Source organism: Prionailurus viverrinus, chromosome D2, assembly GCF_022837055.1.
Source record: "Prionailurus viverrinus isolate Anna chromosome D2, UM_Priviv_1.0, whole genome shotgun sequence".
Lineage (NCBI taxonomy): Eukaryota > Metazoa > Chordata > Mammalia > Carnivora > Felidae > Prionailurus > Prionailurus viverrinus.
Window position 1 is genome coordinate 33,123,960 of NC_062571.1, and position 19,292 is coordinate 33,143,251.

The 19,292-nt window shown below is 55.7% G+C and overlaps 1 protein-coding gene across 2 annotated transcripts in view; it reads left to right on the plus strand.

The window, feature by feature from the left end:
* CDH23 (cadherin related 23) overlaps positions 1-19,107 on the plus strand; it is a 415,376-nt gene extending 396,269 nt beyond the window's left edge. Inside the window, exons 49-69 of one of the 2 annotated variants that reach the window (XM_047825054.1) lie at positions 2,873-2,989; positions 4,108-4,332; positions 4,897-5,066; positions 5,289-5,426; positions 6,326-6,445; positions 7,981-8,158; positions 8,286-8,497; positions 10,487-10,678; positions 10,832-10,945; positions 11,802-11,931; positions 12,040-12,291; positions 12,372-12,533; positions 14,044-14,300; positions 14,662-14,759; positions 15,173-15,293; positions 15,378-15,457; positions 15,597-15,637; positions 15,798-15,873; positions 16,341-16,470; positions 16,673-16,795; positions 18,130-19,107. In XM_047825054.1, the coding sequence (XP_047681010.1) occupies positions 2,873-2,989; positions 4,108-4,332; positions 4,897-5,066; positions 5,289-5,426; positions 6,326-6,445; positions 7,981-8,158; positions 8,286-8,497; positions 10,487-10,678; positions 10,832-10,945; positions 11,802-11,931; positions 12,040-12,291; positions 12,372-12,533; positions 14,044-14,300; positions 14,662-14,759; positions 15,173-15,293; positions 15,378-15,457; positions 15,597-15,637; positions 15,798-15,873; positions 16,341-16,470; positions 16,673-16,795; positions 18,130-18,456 (3,263 nt within the window). In that variant the 3' untranslated portion in view covers positions 18,457-19,107. The remainder of the gene's footprint in view (positions 1-2,872; positions 2,990-4,107; positions 4,333-4,896; positions 5,067-5,288; positions 5,427-6,325; positions 6,446-7,980; positions 8,159-8,285; positions 8,498-10,486; positions 10,679-10,831; positions 10,946-11,801; positions 11,932-12,039; positions 12,292-12,371; positions 12,534-14,043; positions 14,301-14,661; positions 14,760-15,172; positions 15,294-15,377; positions 15,458-15,596; positions 15,638-15,797; positions 15,874-16,340; positions 16,471-16,672; positions 16,796-18,129) is intronic. The other variant, XM_047825053.1, reaches the window with a different exon arrangement.
* The last annotated feature ends 185 nt before the right edge of the window (positions 19,108-19,292 follow it).

The following is a 19,292-nucleotide window of genomic DNA, read 5'->3' on the forward strand; positions in this document are numbered from 1 at the left end:
TCCTTCCCTCTCTCCTCTCCTCCTCCTTCTCCTTGGACCAGCTCCATCTCGCCTTCCAGATTCCCTCACTCTACCAGCGTTCCACGAGAACGCCCACCTCACCACACTCTTGCCAGTACTAAATAAACACTGTTAAGTTTTCACATTTGTAGTTGTATAGGAAAATCATACCTTGTTTTAATGTGTATTTTTTAATACCCAGGTGGTTGAACACTTTCTTCATATGTATGCTAGTCATTTAGGCCACTGTAAATTTTATATATACCCTTGATGATTTTCTTACACTATCACAAAACAAGGAGAAATGTGGTTTATATTTCACGATCTATGCAGATTATTGTAACTTTGATGGTTTTCCCATTTCCCCAAAAGTTTCATGGTTTTGCTACTCCAGGGAGTTAGGAAGGGGACATGGGACCCCTACAACTACACTTCTTGGAAGGCCCAGAAGAGTGACAGAAAACTAATATGGCTATGACAAAATGCTAAAAATCATTGTTATTCAGAGAAACGCACAGTAAAACAGCAGTGAGATAACAGTTTTCCATATGTAATTAGCAGATATTAGGATGCTGGACAGTGTTGAGTATTGGTGACAATATGGGGACATCAGAACACTCGTATACTACTATTGGAGTCTAGACCACTTCCACCATCTAGACAGCAATCTAGCACAAAGTACACTCATGCCCCATGACCCAACAATTCTGTTCCCTGGGTATGTGTCCCAAGGACATTCTCAGGTCAGTAACAGGACTATATGTCATGTTTCCTGCCATGTTATTGGTGGTGGGAGTTGGAGGCCACCTGGGCATCTATCCCTAGGAGATTGGAGAGTAAAACATGGTGAGTGTACACCATGAATACCATGCAGCAATCAGAAGCAGTAGATTACATTCACAGAGAAGTGTGCGTAGACCTTAGAATGGGATATATATACCACAATCCCATTTGTGTAAATGTAAAATACACAAACACAATATATGATTTTCAGGAATGCTTTCAAGTGAAAAATATACTTCAGTCCATTACAGTGATCGGCCAAGGGGAGAAAGAGGGAGAGGGTTGTGGGAATAAAAGGGAATAGATACATACATAAAACAAGAGTGGTATCAATGACCACAGGGTGCAGTGAACCAAAGAGTATGATTCACTCAATATGCATCTGAGGCCCAGAGTTAAAAAGAAGACAGGAAAACCATGAGCACCAGGAGAATTTAGACAGGTTAGCCGTGTCCCAGGTTAGCAAAATTCCCCCCACAGTAGTTGGTTAGGACCATGGAAAGCTGCCCTGCACCCTGCTCCACCTTATGTTCCACTGATGCCTCTACTACCACTTTTCTCTGTTCTCCCTCCCTATGACTGATTCTCTTTTCTCTATTTTTCTTTCCAGTGTCTTCTCTGCCCCCTCTTCCTCATGACTTCCCTACCTCACCTGCTTACCTTCCCTCCCCTTTCTTCTTGCCAGAGCCTCAGTCCCCTGAGTGCTTCTATCCAATGGGGCTCCCACTTGCTCCTGGCTTCCTTCCCCCTGCCTCTTCCCTTCCACTCCCTTCCCTCTCAAACCTCCTGCCCTGGTCTGCTCTGAACCCTACCGTTCCCCATGCCCTGCTCTACTCCATCCCCTCTGCACCCTGAACTAACTGATGTTAACCCTCTTCTCTCTTCCTCATGGCTGGCAGGCCTGCAGGTTTGAGCTCTGTTTCTCTGTCACTTCCCACCTCATCTCTGCTTCACCCCATTGCCTTCCTCCATACCACACCCCTACCACCCTTCCCATCCTGTGGGGCCCAGGCCGTGGCCCAGCCTTTGCAGACTGAATGCAGCCACCCTCTCCCCATCCTCGCTCCCCAACCTCGGGGACGGGGAGCGAGAGTAGGAAGAGGAGGAGGAGGAGGAGGCAGCGGCCCAGGGTAAGTGACCACCCCATGGCTGGGGACCCGAGGAAGACAGAAGCCCAGCAGGGGATCTGCCAAGGGAGAAGGGAATCCCAGAGGCCACACTTTCTGAGAGGGAGCTGGAGAGAGCAAGTTTCACCTAGGATCTGGCCACCAGGCCCTCCAACAGAGCCAGCCCTGAGATTGGCCCAGCTAGGTCTGTCCAGTCCAAGCCCAAGCCTCTGGAAGTTTCCTCTGCGATTCAGGGGCAGGCAGCAGCCATGGGAGGCAGTGGGCAGGAGAAAAGAGAACACCTCCTTGCTAGTACTTCCACAGGACAGTCCTCGTTCCCCACAATCAGGCCCTGTCATGCCCACGTAATCAAGACAAAGAGGTCGGCCTGACTATCCAGCCTGCCCCACCACCATCCCCTCCAGGGAATACCCTCAGGACTTCTTAGCTGCCTTGACCTTCTTTTATACTTGGTCCCCCTAGAATACAAGCAATTTTTAAGTGATAACATGCACGGAGCATAAAATGCACAATCTTAATTCAATAGTTCAATAGTTCAATAGTGTTCAGTATACTCACATTGTTGTAGAATGTAAGCATTCTTGGAACAAGCGATTACATGGCACTGTGCCAAGCACTGTTCTGAACCCTTTGCAAATGGAAACTCGTTTTACTGCCATAATCCTCAAAATAGCCCTATGCAGTAGGTACGCATTTCAAAAATGAGGAAGCAGAGGCACAGAGATGTTAAATAATTTTCCCAAGTCCACCTGGCTAGTAAGCAGGGGGTGAGGGGCTGAGTGAGGTGCCCCCAGCTTGCAGGTGGCTGTGGCCTCATCCCAGCCAAAGATGTCACCAGCCTGTCCCAGTTCTACTGGGGACCACTGCCCTTGGTGTGGTTTGGGAGAGCTAGCCAGGAGAGCCCCTGGGAGGCCCAGATTTTAGGGGGCTCCCCTCAGACTGAACCCAGTCTGGTCTTACAGGGTCTGTAATGGTGAAGTCCCCACTGAACCGGGAGCTGGTTGCCACCTATGAAGTCACTCTCTCAGTGATCGACAATGCCAGTGACCTACCAGAGCGCTCTGTCAGCGTGCCAAATGGTAAGGCTCCCCCCGGGCATCTCCTTTGGGTCACTCAGAGCCGATCAGGGCAGGGGCAGCAGGCTGGGAACGGGCGTCAGGCTATGCAAAGAGCATGAGAGGTGGCAGCTACCATGAGGCTCAGGGTGGCCTTGTGTCCCAGTGGTCAGAGCTCAACGGTGGGGGTCCAGAAGCCCAGGGCTATGTGTGATCTTGAACCCAAAGTCTCAGAGTGGGAAGGAGGCTTGGGTAGAGGCTGGACGGGCCCTGAGAAAATGACAGAACAGAGACGTAGGCCACAGTCTCATTATCAGAACTAACAAGGAGGTGTGGCTGGCATGTGTGACAGGAACCTCCGATCTGATAGGAAGCCATGGGGTCCTCCCAGAGACAGGAAAGTACAAGGAAACATGAATGTCTGTGGAGGCCACGACACCACTTTGGAGGGCACAGGCGCCAGAGCAGAGAAGGGCACAAGGCCGCCCCCTACGCACCCCCCCCCCCCCCCCCCGCCTGCAGCCCTAGGCATGAGCTGGGAGGGACTCCTAACAGAGGGGATTTTGTGTGGGCGGAGCGGGAAGGGGAGGGGGATGTGGAGAAGGGGTAGCCTCAAGTCACCTCTGCCACCTCTGCCTCATGTCCATGAGGCATGGACAGCGGCTGGGGTGGGGAGATAGGCCTGGCAGATATTGGTTGCTTATTATTACAGACCAGAGGCCCAAGTTTTCAGTAAGGAAGAGCAGACCTGGTCATGGCCTACATGTTCTCCACTCAGAGGGCAAAGGGCCAGGGCAGGTTATGTAGAGGGGACGACTCAGACAGGAAGTAGAAGGCTGAACCGTGGCAAGGGTCTTAAAGACCATCATAGTCCTACCTCATTGGACAGCCTGGGAAACTGAGGCACAGTCAGGGCCAGCAGCTCCACCATGGTCACCCAGCCAGTTCCCCTACGGAAGAGTGAGCAACCAGACCAGAGAAAACGGTCACGTGCTACCACACAAGGGTTGGGTCAAGCTCCAGGGAGTCCCGGGAGGGCAGTGAAAGGCCCCACCCTCTCCAGCCTTGACTGAGACGTAGGAAGCCTGGTCCAGCCACAGTGGCACCCCTCACGTCACCCTCACCTCCTGCCTCCACGCCAGCCAAGCTGACAGTCAACATCCTGGACGTCAATGACAATACGCCCCAGTTCAAGCCCTTCGGGATCACCTATTACACCGAGCGGATTCTGGAGGGGGCCACCCCAGGCACCACACTCATTGCCGTGGCAGCTGTGGACCCCGACAAGGGCCTCAACGGGCTGATCACCTACACTCTGCTGGACCTGACGCCCCCAGGCTACGTCCAGCTGGAAGACTCCTCAGCAGGTAGGTGGGAAAGATCTGCCAGAAGATTGGGGGACATGCGTCTGTTCCTGCTTAGCCTCCACAAGGGACCATGGCCCACTTGTCACCCTCCGGGCGGGAGCCCACCATAGCCCCTCAGTGGGCTGGGCCAGATCCAGTATGGCCCACGCTGCCGTCGCTCACAGATGCCCAAACCACAGGAAGGGACAGAGCGCCTGGTCCTGGGGGTGGGCTGGACCGGCCCTTTGAGGGCCGCTGGGAACCACCCAGGCTTCCGCTCTCAGGATCACTGAGGGGGTGAGAAAGCCAAGAGAGCGATCTCTCCGAGGTGGTCCCGGCCTTGCCTGTACTCATCCCTTTGACTTGTGAAAAGCTTTCTCCCGCCTCCAGTGAGGAGAAGAGCTGGACACCAGCTGCTGTCAGCCTCTGGCCGGCCTGCCACTAGGCAGTGCTGCTGGGCCACCACTCTCCTTCTTCAAGAGACCACATCTGCCCCTCAGGGCTCCAGATCCTTCTCTTTATACTTTGGAGAGTTTCCATGTGTGAGGAGTGGCAAAACTGGCGGCAAGTGCCTCTGTGTCTTAGGGAAAGTCATTGCCAACCGGACAGTGGACTACGAAGAAGTACACTGGCTCAACTTTACCGTGAGGGCCTCAGACAACGGGTCTCCGCCCCGGGCAGCTGAGATCCCTGTCTACCTGGAGATCGTGGACATCAATGACAACAACCCCATCTTTGACCAGCCTTCCTACCAGGTGGGGGGCCGGGCAACAAGTTGGGTCAGGACCTGGGCCCATTCCTTGGGGCCTTCGGGCATCTTCTACCCTTACCCTGCCAGCCTCTGAGCCCCAGGGGCATGACCACCCCGTGAGCAGCGTGGTGCCCTGGGCTGTCTACCATGGTGAGTTTTTAGGGAAGGGGCATAGACCGCAGGACTGACCTTGGCCCACTCTCTCTCCCTGCCCGCTGGGTTCCAGGAGGCCGTCTTTGAGGATGTGCCTGTGGGCACGGTCATCCTGACAGTCGCTGCGACTGATGCCGACTCAGGCAACTTTGCCCTCCTTGAGTACAGCCTGGGGGATGGAGAGGGCAAGTTTGCCATCAACCCCGCTACGGTAAGCAGGCAAACCGGGCAGTGGGAAGGGCCCAGGGTCGTAGGCTGAAAAGCCACCAAAAGTATCATAGTCATCCCGGTTTCTGGGTCATGCCACCAGAACGTCTGTAGCCTCAGAGGTTTTTTTTTTACCAAGTCAGCAAGCCCTGCTACAGTCCCAAACATCCTGTAGACCGCACTTTCTTTCCTGGGGCCAGAGACTTTTGGAATTCCCCCAAACCAGAAAACCTGATGCAAGTCCATGAGGCTGCTTTTTAAAACTATCAAAAAAGAGGTATAGGAAGCTCTGCAGAAAGTGGGCACGGTGTTTGAGCTCCTGCTGTATACATGGCACTGTATTCCGTGTCGGGGGAGGGAGGTGTCAGACTTGTGAGAGAGCAGAAACTCAAGAGAAAGGACGGGTGATGACTTCAAATGACTGTACATTGGTTCAAAGCAGCTAGTTCAGCACAGGAGAGACCATGGTGGCCTGGGGGCGGTTGGTCAGGTAGCGCCTTCCCCAGGAGCTGGGCTGGAACTGGACTTTCCCTCCTACTGCCTCTCCCTGCCCATGTCCCCCTGAACTCCGCCCTGTCAACAGGGTTCTGTCCTTCCTGCTCGGTGTGAACAGTCAGTCGTGGTCCTGGCCCGGCCCTAGGAAGGGCAACTATTTACAGAGTACCACTCTATACCTGGCCAGGGAGTGACTTCCATCCTGGGCTGAACATCCCATCTCCAGGCGGATTGGGCACTGGGGATAAGAGGAGCCACTGGAATCAGAGCTCCACGGGGGCGGGGGCGGTCATCCGTTCTGTCCAGTGCTGCACCTGCAAAGCCTAGAACAATGTCTGCCGTGTAGTGTATACTCAATAAATATCAGTTGGATTGATGAAGGACCTGATTCCACCCTCCCCCTACTAGGGTGACATCTATGTGCTGTCCTCTCTGGACCGGGAGAAGAAGGACCACTATATTCTGACTGCCTTGGCCAAAGACAACCCTGGAGATATAGCCAGCAACCGCCGAGAAAATTCGGTGCAGGTAAGGGCCACCAGCCTGGGCCAGGGACACCGAGGACTAGAAGTGTGGGGGCATCGAGCAAAGCCTTTCCTTTAGAGAATGCTGCAGAGTGGGAGCAGAGCCACCTGGTCCCCTCAGAGACATGGTGGCAGAGGAGGAGACAGCAAGAGCTTAGCTGGCTGAGTCAAAACGGCTGTGGCTTGGGGAAACGGGGACTCTTGAAGAGAAATCTCTTGTGCCAAACCCCTGCTAAGGCAGCTGAAAACACTTGAGTGTGACTTGAGTCAAACCTGGGGTGCCACGTGTCCCACTGTCCACGGTGACCCACGGAAGGAAACAGTCTAGCAACCAAACATAATCGTAGAGCGATTATCTTTATTTATGTCTCCTAAAGAACATTAGCGAGGGATCCAGTTCCCAGCCCCATTCCTACTCCAGTTCTAACACCGATGCCATCACCCTGAGGCCAGCGTACCACCTTCTAAACTCTATCCCCACTTCTCTCCAGAGTATGCCTTGAGGCTTTGCTTTCTCCTTCTTTCGTCCCCCCTGTTCTGCCTTCTCCAGTCCTGTCATTCTCTATCCAGTTCCTCCACATCTTCCCGCAATAACCTAACCATCCAAGGTAAAGGGTGGGAGTGGGTGAGAAGTCGGGTGGGCAAAGACAAATTCTTGTGAGCAGGTAGGGGGGGAAGGGGCTGGGAGCTCTCACACGTACCCGAATCCTGTCCCTGTCACATGGGCTGTGTCGTGTCACACGTGCTGTGCTGGGAAAAGCCCATTATTTGGAGCCAGAAGACAGAGATCCCACTAGCTGAGCACCCTACATTTGGCATGTGACCTCTCCGAGCCTCAGCTGTCAAATCTGTAGGGGATGGGAGAAAGGGCAGCAATGATGATGCTTCCTGCCCAAGGCAGTGGTGAGGCAGGGAGATGGGGAGTTGGCAAGTGCTTTGTGCACGGAGAGGGGTTCTTGAAATCACCGCCGTGAAGGACTCGGATGAGGCTGCTGTCAGGGCCATGGGAGCTACGCGGGGAAAGGGCCTCCTCACCTGCTGTGTCCATAGGACCCGCCCTGGGCTGTGGGGTCGGCAGAGGGAGCCAAGTCCCAAGCCAGACACAGATCCCCGGCAAGAGAGAACTTCTGGGAGTGGAGGAAGCACAGCCCAGCATTAAGATCCAGAGATCAGAGTCAGATGTCTAGGGCCACTGTGGGAAGCAGCAGAGGGCAGAGCAGGAGGTGGGCGAGGAGGGCTCCCTGCTTCTGGGCCCAGACGCAGATGATCCTGTAACCACAGTACTAGTTGCAAAGCATTTCCTCGAGCCAGGCATTGGGCACACATACCATCATGGGTGAGCCTCACTAGCCCCTGAGAGATAAGATACTACCATCCCCAACGGCGAGGAAAACTGAGACTCGGGGTTAAAGAAATTGAGGTCAGACTCCAACAGTGGGCACTGTCCACCCTGGCTTACTCCCGTGTGACCGGGTCACCTGAAGCAGCAACCTAGTATGCTCCTGACCTTTGACCTCAACCTCCCCCCCCTGCCCCCAGGTGGTGATCCAGGTGCTAGACGTCAATGACTGCCGGCCACAGTTCTCCAAGCCCCAGTTCAGCACAAGCGTGTATGAGAATGAGCCGGCAGGCACCTCAGTCATCACCATGATGGCCACCGACCAGGATGAGGGTTCCAATGGGGAGCTGGCCTACTCACTTGAGGGCCCTGGCGTGGGTAAGTAGTCTGCTCCCCACCCATGATGCCTTGGGCGTGAGAGGGGCAGCCCCAGGGCCAGGAGGAGGAGGGACGGGAAGGACGTCTCAGCCAGAGCCAGGCCCTGCTCTCTTGTCCCACCTGCCAGAGGCCTTCCACGTGGACCTAGACTCAGGCCTGGTGACCACAAAGCGGCCACTGCAGTCCTACGAGAGGTTCAACCTGACCGTGGTGGCCACGGATGGCGGACAGCCTCCACTCTGGGGCACCACCATGCTCCTGGTGGAGGTCATCGACGTCAACGATAACCGCCCCGTCTTCGTGCGCCCGCCCAACGGCACCGTCCTCCACATCAGAGAGGTACTGCTGTCCCCTGGTCCTCCCGCCCACCAACATCTCCCTTCCCATATCCGGCCCACTCCCTCCTCCTGCAGTCACGCCTGGGAGACTGACAGGGCCCCTCTGTGAAAGTGGGGAAGCTGAGGCCAGAGTGGGAGACAGACTTGTTCAGTGTCACACAGCGGGTAGTAGTGGCCCAAGTCTGACTCTGTTGCTACCAGCCAGTGACCTTGAGAAAGTGACTTTTCTGGGTGTTTTTTAGATGCCCCATCTCTTGCTCCGAGAAGTCTACCAGAAAAGCCAGTCTCCCCGGAAACTCACACCCCCCCATATTGGTGTCTCAAAATAAGCACACATGTTCCTTCCGTCTGTCTGTTGTTCCTGCTGATACCATGCCTAGGAATTGAGTACCAGCATCAAAATAAGAAACAAGGGGAAGTGGCTGAGGTTCCAGAATTCCCCCGCCCTTTCGTTCCTTGCTCTAAATTGCCTTGGAGGGGCGCCTGGGTGGTCAGTCAGTTAAGCGTCTCACTCGTGACCTTAGCTCAGGTCATGGGATCAAGCCCCATGTCCAGCATCATGCTGACAGTGCAGAGCCTGCTTGGGATTCTCTCTCCCTCTCTCTCTCAAAATAAACTTTTTAAAAAAATCGTTTAAATTGCCTTGTAAAGACAGGCAGTACTCCTTCATCTGTCCCTTCCCTCCTTCCTCTCAGCACCCAGGCCCGACCTGCCCCCTGGTGGTATAATCGCCCACTTGCTCTCTGTTCCCCAAACTTCAGCATGCCTCCACCTCTCAGAATGTCAGCATCAAGTCCTTGTCGTCACTCTGTCTCCTCTGAGAGGCCCCACAGGAGAAATCCGTCCCAGGGCTGCGCTCTAGGAAACGCTGTGCACCTACCTTGTGAGTTGCTTTTTCCAGCACCTACTGCAGTGACAGAGTAGTCCTCTTTGCACTGCCCGCCAGGGAGCTCAGAGCAGTCAGCCTGCGCCAAATGACCCCGCAGGGACTTGGTGCACAAACCTGGACCCCTACTCCTCAGTTTCCATCTTCCTGCCATTTTCTTTTCCTTTTAAAAAAATGTTTTTAAGTTCATTTATTCTGAGAGAGAGAGAGCACACGTGCACACAAGCAGGAGAGGGGCAGGGAGTGAGGGAGGGAGAGAATCCCAAGCAGCTTCTGTGTTGTCAGCACAGAGCCCGACGCAGGGCTTGATCCCACAAACCACAAGATCGTGACCTAAGCCAAGATCAAGAAGAGTCAGACACTCAACTGACTGAGCCACCCAGGTGCCGCCATTTTCTTTTTCTTTACCCCGATTATTTTTTAACTTCTTTGCTCTTATTATAACTTATACATTCTTATAAATTGTCTCAAATCTTTTTTTGTGGAACGAGGCAAGGTATAAATTAATAATCATCTAGTTCTTTTTTTCACAACAAAGGCCCATTTGCTACGTTTTTCCCTTCAAGACTCCAAATTTTGAAAGACTTGTGTCTCGCAGAGAACCAGCTGCGTTAAGTAATTTTCACGTACCCTCATTTTCATGTACCCCATTGGGTAGACGGTGTTGTCTGGGGACACCTAAGGCTCCTGTGATTAGGGTAGCAGAGAGCAAGACAGACCCAGCAACAGAATGGTAGCTGTGGCCTCAGCTTTTGGATTCCCCTTCTGCCTTCCAAATCTCAGCATGCAATGGGATCCGAGGGACGGGGGAAGGCCCTGGAAGGGCAATAACCCTGAAAGACTTTGAAGCGTGGTGGATGGAGACCAGCTGGGACCATCACTGGGTAGTGGAGTGGGGGTGGGGTGAAGGGAGGCTCTAGCAGGTGCCGAGACTCCAGGAGAGTCCAGCTAAGCGGACAGGCGTTTCCTAAGGATGCCAGAAGGTGGCAAGGGCATTCTGCTAAGTGAGGACAAAGCACAAGAGCTCCATCCGGGCGTGGGAGCTGGCATTCTCTCAGATGGCCCAGGAGCCTCCCTGCCATGCCCCTCCACCCCCCACCACAGGAGATCCCGCTGCGCTCCAATGTATATGAGGTCTATGCCACAGACAAGGACGAGGGCCTCAACGGGGCCGTGCGCTACAGCTTTCTGAAGACGGCCGGCAACCGGGACTGGGAGTACTTCACCATCGACCCCATAAGCGGCCTCATCCAGACAGCTCAGCGCCTGGACCGCGAGAAACAGGCTGTGTACAGCGTAAGGGGGCGGGCCCCAATGCGAGGGGCGGGGCCAAGAGAGGGGCAGTCCTCTAGGCGCAGGGCCACCACCCCCCCACCTAGAATGCCCACAAGGGCGGTGACCTGACCCCCAGGGAGTGCCCTCCTCTGACTGTGCCCCTCCACCCCCCAGCTCATCCTGGTGGCCAGCGACTTGGGGCAGCCAGTGCCATACGAGACCATGCAGCCGCTGCAAGTGGCCCTGGAGGACATCGACGACAACGAACCTCTCTTTGTGAGGCCCCCGGTGAGCTCGCCCATTCCCCCTCCCCCTCCCCAACCCGCACCCACACAGGGACTCCCCGCCTGCAAGTACACACGCAGGGCTCTCCTGTGCACACTGTGCCATATACATGTGGTTACGTTCAGAAACTGCGTGCACTTCCTACAACATTTATTGAGCTGCTGCTATTTCAAGGCACTACCCAGCAGTCAAAAAAGCAGGCAAATACACCTGACCCCTAGTGCTGTAACTCACCTAACTGCACACACAAGAGCACACAGGAAACCTGAAATTGAGCTCCACTTCACCCAGCTGGGGCCAGCCGAGCTGCTCGTGTAGACTCATACTCCACAACTTGATGGGGTTTTTTCCTGTGGGCACATGGGGGTGACATTCCCTGGAGGCTCTGAGTGCACATCCATGTGCATATAAGTGTGCCCCCTTGGGGCACCTGGGTGGCTGGGTTACGCGTCCGACTTCAGTCTAGGTCATGATCTTGTCGTTCCCAAGTTCGAGCCCCACATCAGGCACTGTGCTGACAGCTCAGAGCCTGGAGCCTGCTTCAGATTCTGTGTCTCCCTCTCTCTCTGCCCCTTCCCCGCTCAAGCCCTGTCTCTCTCGGTCTCAAAAATATAAGTGTTTTTTTAAAAAAAAGTTTTGTTTTTTTTTTAAAGAGTGTGCCCCCTTGTTCAAACATCCATTCAGGTGCTGGGATACTTCATAGAACCTGCCAGACCAGGCCCAGCCCACGCTCCCCTGAGGTTACAGAGGTCCTGCTCACCCCACAAGCCTTGGGCAATAAAGTCCCTCAGCACCTACAAGGTGCTGCGCAAGGGCCTTTGGCCTTGGCCCTCATGTGACATCCCCCTCCCCCCTGCAGAAAGGCAGCCCCCAGTACCAGCTGCTGACAGTGCCTGAGCACTCGCCACGTGGCACCCTCGTGGGCAACGTGACAGGCGCCGTGGATGCGGACGAGGGCCCCAACGCCATCGTGTACTACTTCATTGCAGGTGGGGCCTGCCAGGGCTAGTGCCCTACCTACCCTGGGGCTGGAGATGACCCAAGTATGCCCCACCCCAGCCCTGCCCCTTCACCCTGTGCCGTGGTCCCATCCTCAGCCGGCAACGAAGAGAAGAACTTCCATCTGCAGCCTGACGGGCGTCTCCTGGTGCTGCGGGACCTGGACCGGGAGCGTGAAGCCATCTTCTCCTTCATCGTCAAGGCCTCGAGCAATCGCAGCTGGACACCTCCCCGTGGGCCTTCCCCAGCCCTCGACCTGGTCACTGACCTCACCCTGCAGGAGGTGCGCGTCGTGCTAGAAGACATCAACGACCAGCCCCCGCGCTTCACCAAGGCTGAGTACACTGCAGGTGCAGGGGCCAGAGCCTGGGTCTGGGGGGCGGGGCGGCCCCTGCCCTGCCGCTTACACCCACCTGCCCGTTCTCTGCAGGAGTGGCCACCGATGCCAAGGTGGGCTCAGAGTTGATCCAGGTGCTGGCCCTGGACGCAGACGTTGGCAACAACAGCCTGGTCTTCTACAGCATCCTGGCCATCCACTACTTCCGGGCCCTTGCCAATGACTCTGAGGACGTGGGCCAGGTCTTCACCATGGGTAGGAGCCTCCACCCAAGACCTCTGTCACTGCATGGACTGTAGTCTGGAGGAGGTGGGGTCTGTGTGGGCACCACAGGGTATGAGTGGCTGGCCAGCCAGCCATGTCAGTCCTTCGGTCCACCCACCCATCTGGCCATCGTTCAGCCAGCTATTTGTTAATCCGTTCATTCACCCACCGATCTTTCTAGTCTCTGATCCCCCTTTCCATCTCTACATCTACCCACCCACTTTCTCCTTCCTTCCATCTCTCCCATCTTCTCATCCATTATTCATCCATCCATCCGTTCACCCACCCGTGTGTCAGTCAGCCCATCCATGCCTCCGTCTACCCATCTGTCCATTCATCCACCTTCCCATCCTCCTTTTGGTGTGTCCACCTATCTTCCTATTTATGCACCTCCCCCTCCCCCGGGCCAGGCACTGTGCTAAGCACCGAGGAGCCAGAATTCAAAGAGCACATATGTACCTGAAAGCGTGCATGTTTACTTGTGCATCGGCCTGTGTGGACAACTGAGCCTCTTGGGTCAGGTTCTGCAAGGCCTGGAGGGTGTCCCATTACCCAAAACCTTCCCCATTCTTCTCGCCTACAGGGGTCAGTCTAGACTCCTTGGCCTGGCTTTCAAAGCTCACCAGGTCTTCCTCCTGGTCCCTCCTCTTCCTGGCTCCACAGCCCCCCACTATCTGTAAGGGCCCCATGCCCACCCAAGCTGAGCCCCTCACCACTCACTCCTTCAGCCTGTTCTGTACCATCCTCCATTGGCCTTTGCCCTGTCTTCACTTCCTGAAATACCATCTTGACCTTCACCTCTGTCTTCAGATATGCTCCCCCTAACCATCCTCTGAAGGCTAATTCACAACCAGTCACACAACCAGACATCATCCCTACGTCCTCTCATCTCCTACTGCTTAGTTTAGTAACTTAAGACACAGAGGGGCTGTGTACCTTGCTAAAGGTCACACAGCGAGAAAGTGGCAGATCTTGAACCCAGGTCTATGGTCTTCTAAGAGAAGACTACTGTACGACCTCTGGTTATGTCTCTAGTATGGTTGTGGAATTCTGAAGTGCATGTGTGTGTGACAGAGACAGACACCGAGGTGTTCACACGTCTCCCATCGCCCCTGCCTGGGACAGTGGAGTCCCAGACTTGTCACCCTTGGGACACTGCAGCCCACAGTTGTGTTTTAACTTGCAGTGTTTAAGTAAAACCTTAGAAATCTCTAGAAGCACCGGTTGTGGCAGCACTGGCTGCATTCTCCCAGGATAATAATCCACCAAGTGGAGGTCAGAACTGCTGCTCCTTCAGATGAACAGAACACTCATACTCACTTGTCCCCCGCCCCCACCTTTTCTGTCAGCTTTGCTCTGCTAGGCCCTGTGGGGACTTGTGGCCTGAGATGCAGCCTCCCCTCAGTGTGTCCAAATGCCCCTGGCCCTTGCCCCTCCCCAGGGGATTGAGGGGCACTGGGTGGCCCCTGAGCTGCACCCTGCCCGCGGGCTCTTCCTGCAGGGAGTGTGGATGGCATCCTGCGTACCTTTGACCTCTTCATGGCCTACAGCCCTGGCTACTTTGTGGTGGACATTGTGGCCCGGGACCTCGCAGGCCACAATGACACGGCCATCATCGGCATCTATATCCTGAGGGATGACCAGCGTGTTAAGATCGTCATTAACGAGATCCCCGACCGCGTGCGTGGCTTTGAGGAAGAGTTCATCCGCCTGCTCTCCAATATCACCGGTGCCATTGTCAACACTGATGACGTGCAGGTGCCCCATGGAACCCACCCTGAGTCTGTGGGCTATGAGGGGAGGAGGACCACGCCACAGGGATGGGGCACTGCCACTGCGGAGAGGTCAGGGGAGTGAAAGGGGGTCTCTGTAGCCCCTCAGTCATTCCCTAGCTACATGGCCTTGGGAAAGTCCTTCCACGTCTCTAGCCATCAGCATCCTTACCTATAAAAATAGGGCCAGTGATAGCACCTGGCCCAATGCAGCCAAGTGACTGATATCACGCGTGGTCCTCCGTGAGCACTCAGCAGTGACAGGTTTATCGGCAGGGTAGGCCAGGAGCAGCTCCCCGTCCCATTCCTTGTTCCTGCCACGCCCCCTGACGCTTCTTCTCACCTAGTTCCATGTGGACAAGAAGGGTCGGGTGAACTTCGCACAGACAGAGCTGCTCATCCACGTGGTGAATCGCGACACCAACCGCATCCTGGACGTGGACCGGTGGGTGGGGTCTGGTCGGTCCACCTGCCTGCCTGGAGCCGGGGAGGGGACCCACCGAAAGAGGCCGATAACACCATCAGGCCTGCTGTGTGGGGCTCTCGCCCAGAGGTGGGCAGGGCTAGTAGAGAGTAGTTTGCGGGTATGAGCAGAGCTCCACCCCTCTGAGTCCTACTCTCCCCATCTGTAAAATGGGAGTATTACATGGATGGTGAGGAAACAAGCAGGATCCTGTATGAGGAGCGGTAAACCCTGTAAGATACAAAACCATTCTAGCTGAGTGGGATTTGATCTTGCAAAGCTTGGTGGGGGTGAGTCTGGGGGTCGGAGGCAGGAGCGCAGCAGAGCCTTCTGAGTGGGATGAGTTCTTGAGGAATGGCTGAAGAGGGAAGCTGAGGCCCCCTCCCCTCACTCAGGGTGATCCAGATGATTGACGAGAACAAGGAGCAGCTGCGGAACCTCTTCCGAAACTACAATGTCCTGGACGTGCAGCCTGCCATCTCTGCCCGCTTGCCCGACGACATGTCCGCCCTGCAGGTAGGTACTCCTGGTGGCGCCCCGCCCCACCACCCCTCTGCCCTGGGTGCTCTCGCCCACTCACGCCTGGCCCCACTCCCCCAGATGGCGATCATTGTCTTGGCCATTCTCCTCTTCCTGGCTGCCATGCTGTTCATCCTCATGAACTGGTACTACAGGACCGTGTGAGTGACTCCTACACCTCCCTGCCCTGGGAAAGGCTGACCAGCCCTGCTCCTGGGACAGTCACAGAGGCAGGCAGGGCCCTGAGATGCCAGCCCCACCCAGCCTCCTTCACCAGCCCCTCTCTCTGCTTCTCTCTAGACACAAGAGGAAGCTCAAAGCCATTGTGGCTGGCTCGGCAGGTGAGCAAGGGCTACGATGGGGGACTGAGGCGGGGTGGGGGGGTGAGGATGACAAGGCAGGAGGGGCCTCTGGGGGCCTAGAGTGCCTACCTAGGCCTCATAAGGCTGGCTCAGGCTCCACCAGCCCCAGCAGGGTGCCTCCCTCCCCTCCATGCCCCAGAACTTCTCCCTACAGGAAATCGTGGTTTCATTGACATCATGGACATGCCCAACACCAACAAGTATTCCTTCGACGGGTGAGTGGGGCCCCTGAGACCTCAGGGTCACTTTGAGGAGGCATGCCCAGGACCCAGTGGGAGCGGATTGTCTGACACCCCTCAAGCTCTGAGGGACCAGACCAGCTAAAATCTGGGGTGTGGGTGCCCCCTGGTGGCCAGCTTTCTCTACAAAGTGTTGGCTGAGCTGGGATTGGGATCAACACCCCAATTGGGCCCCCAGTTCCAGCAGACATAGACTTGGACTCCAGGTGCAGAGTGAGGCCTCTGTACCAAAACTAATCGAGATCAACATGTCCTGGTTCTTGAGGGATCCTAGCGTGGCTGTGCGCCCAAATGCAATGGGCTAGGGGCCTACTTCTCAAGGCCATGAACCTCCAGTCCCAGGAAGGTACTACCGTTGGCCAAAGAAAAGAGCAGGGGTTAGTGGTTAAGCTACAAGGGCATCTGTCCCTCCGCACCCCACCCACCCCACTCCCCACCTGCAGGGCCAACCCCGTGTGGCTGGATCCTTTCTGCCGGAACCTGGAGCTGGCCGCCCAGGCTGAGCATGAGGACGACCTGCCGGAGAACCTGAGTGAGATCGCAGACCTATGGAATAGCCCCACCCGCACCCATGTGAGCCCTGGCCAGAGCTAGGGGCAGGGGGTGGACAACCGTGCGGGACGGGGTGGAGGTAAAGCAGGTCTTTGCCACTGCCTGCCAAGGAGCTGGGTTCCTTGGGGGATGAGGGTGGCAGGTTGTATCCACTACCCTGGGTGTGTGTACATACGTGTGCATGCGGTCTACCTCTGCTCCGGCTAATGTCCCCTCTCCCCAGGGAACTTTTGGGCGTGAACCAGCAGCAGTCAAGCCTGATGATGACCGGTACCTGCGGGCAGCCATCCAAGAGTACGACAACATTGCCAAGCTGGGCCAGATCATTCGGGAGGGACCCATCAAGGTGAGCCCTCCCTGCAGGCTTCTGCACCACACCCCCTCAGGGGCCTGCACCCAGGCCTCTGGCTGAGCTTAGACCAGTTCCCCAGGATACAGGGATGGGGGAGGATCCTGGGAAACAGCTTTCTCCACCTCGAGGCTCAGAGAGGCCAGGGCATCTGGCTGACCAGGAGCTACTTCAGCCTGCAGTGGCCTGGAGCCCACGTGGGTTCTAGCTGGCCACTGTCACCAGGCTCTGCTCCCAATTCTTTCCCCTCGGATCAGGTGCCTATGCACCTTCCATCACCTCCATCCGAGTTATGGGAGTGAGCAAGGGGTATGACAGGCAGGGGAAGGCCTTGGTGGGGGGTTAACCCTCTCGCTCCCCCAGGGATCGCTGCTCAAGGTGGTCCTGGAGGATTACCTGCGGCTCAAAAAGCTCTTTGCACAGCGGATGGTGCAAAAAGCCTCCTCCTGCCATTCCTCCATCTCTGAGGTAGCCGGGCGGGCCCGGAGCTGTGTGCTGTGCCCCAGCCCTGGGGGTGCTCATTCCTTCCCTCCCTCCCTCTCTCGCTCCAGCCACCCACATCCTTCTCAATCCCTAGAGTTCAGCAGCCAGGGCCAAAGACAGCAATGGGTGGGGCCCAGGAAGTCAGCCGGCAGGCCCAGTCTACTTTCTGGGCTCTGCAGTGGGCTTTCCTAGAGTGGGTGCTGAGGAGTGTTTCTCAGACTTGAACCCCAAAAAGATGCCTTTAAAAGGCATCTGATGTCCTTATAGGAAACAGGCTGCAGGGTCGAATGGGCCTACATAAATTTATTTGCCTGCAATGATGTCAACACTTTAAAAATTCACTTTCTTCAAAACCCCAGATTTCCAGTTGGGCCAATTCCCAAACGGAATAGGCTAACAATGAACAGCTCCACCCGGGACAAAAGTGCCACCACGTGTTGAGTTTCTACTATATCCTATCACCCCTCCAACTTCACCTGTGGACACTCCCTACATGTCCTGCTCGAGGACAAATTGTTGACAAATCCAGATACCAAAACTCCACCACAGGACCCTTCTCAAAGCAAATACACAAAATTCAAGATTCTCATGGGAAGCAAGAACACATCCCTAACACCCTAAGTGTCCGGTTTCCCCTCTGTACCCAGTTTGAGAAACACTGCCACCAGCTGGACAGGCCAGCCCACTGCAGCACAAGCCTAGAGGTGCTTGCAGAGCTACCTGTGGGCAGTAGGAAGGAAATGGACACAGGAGGTGGGACTCTGGGGCCATCCACCTGCTCAGCCCTTGGGCATGACCTTGAGCATGGGTGGGTCTCAGAGCCATTGGGGGATCCTGGCCTCTTGCAGCTGATCCAGACTGAGCTGGAGGAGGAGCCAGGGGAGCACAGCCCCAGTCAGGGCAGCCTGCGCTTCCGCCATAAGCCGCCGACAGAGCTCAAGGGGCCTGACGGGATCCACGCGGTGCACGGCAGCACGGGCACTCTGCTGGCCACTGACCTTAACAGCCTGCCCGAGGATGACCAGAAGGGCCTGGGTCGCTCACTGGAGACGCTGACCACAACTGAAGCCAGTGCCTTTGAGCGCAACGCCCGCACAGAGTCAGCCAAATCTACACCCCTGCACAAGCTTCGTGATGTGATCCTGGAGAGCCCCCTGGAGATCACAGAGCTATGACCAGACAGGAGCCTCGCCGGTGTGAGCAGCACCTGCCCCCATCTCTCCCAGGGCAGGGCAGAGCAGGACCACAGTGTGGGCCCCTCCCCAGGCTGGCTCTGGGCGCACGACCTCGGGCTGGCCTGGTGGCAGCCCGCACCAGCTGCTCAGATTCCACTTCTGCCAGATGCCCATTTAGCACCTGACCTCTATCTTCATAAAATTTGTTATTTTTTTAAGAAAACCAAACAAAAATGTTAAGCATCTAAGGACACAGGTAAGGAGGGTCACCGGGGGCTCAGGAGCGTGAGGACCAACTCAGCCCAGGCTGAGCTCTTAAGAGGCCAAGCGGGGCCTCTTCCCGTCCCCTCCCCCCAACTTTCAGACCAGAAGAGGGAGGCCCAGAGCTGGAGTACCCTGCCTGGCCTTGGCTCCCTGACTTCAGTTCAAGTCCCAATGCATTTCTAGCACATCCCCAGCTGGACATCCAGCTAGGGGCTGACAGTGATCCCTGCCTCCCCACATGGACATGGTCAACGTCGGCGAACCGCGTTCTCTACATTTCACTGGCTTCCCAAACGTGCCCGGCTCCTAAAGAGAAATGACTGGTGTTCTCTTGGGTTCTGAATGTGTTTGTGTGTATTCCTTTTTTAAATTAAGTTATTCCCTCAACATTTTCCCCTTGATTTTGTTTAACTGGTACTCACTGAACGTTTCTGGAATGGTCTGAATTTTAAATAAGAAAAGCAACTCACAAGGAATCAGTAATTCAATTCATTCAATTAGCTCTGGCTCTGGTAAACTACCCTCCCTTGGGTTGGCCCAGGGAAGGGGGGAGGGTGAAGGGCAGGGCAGAT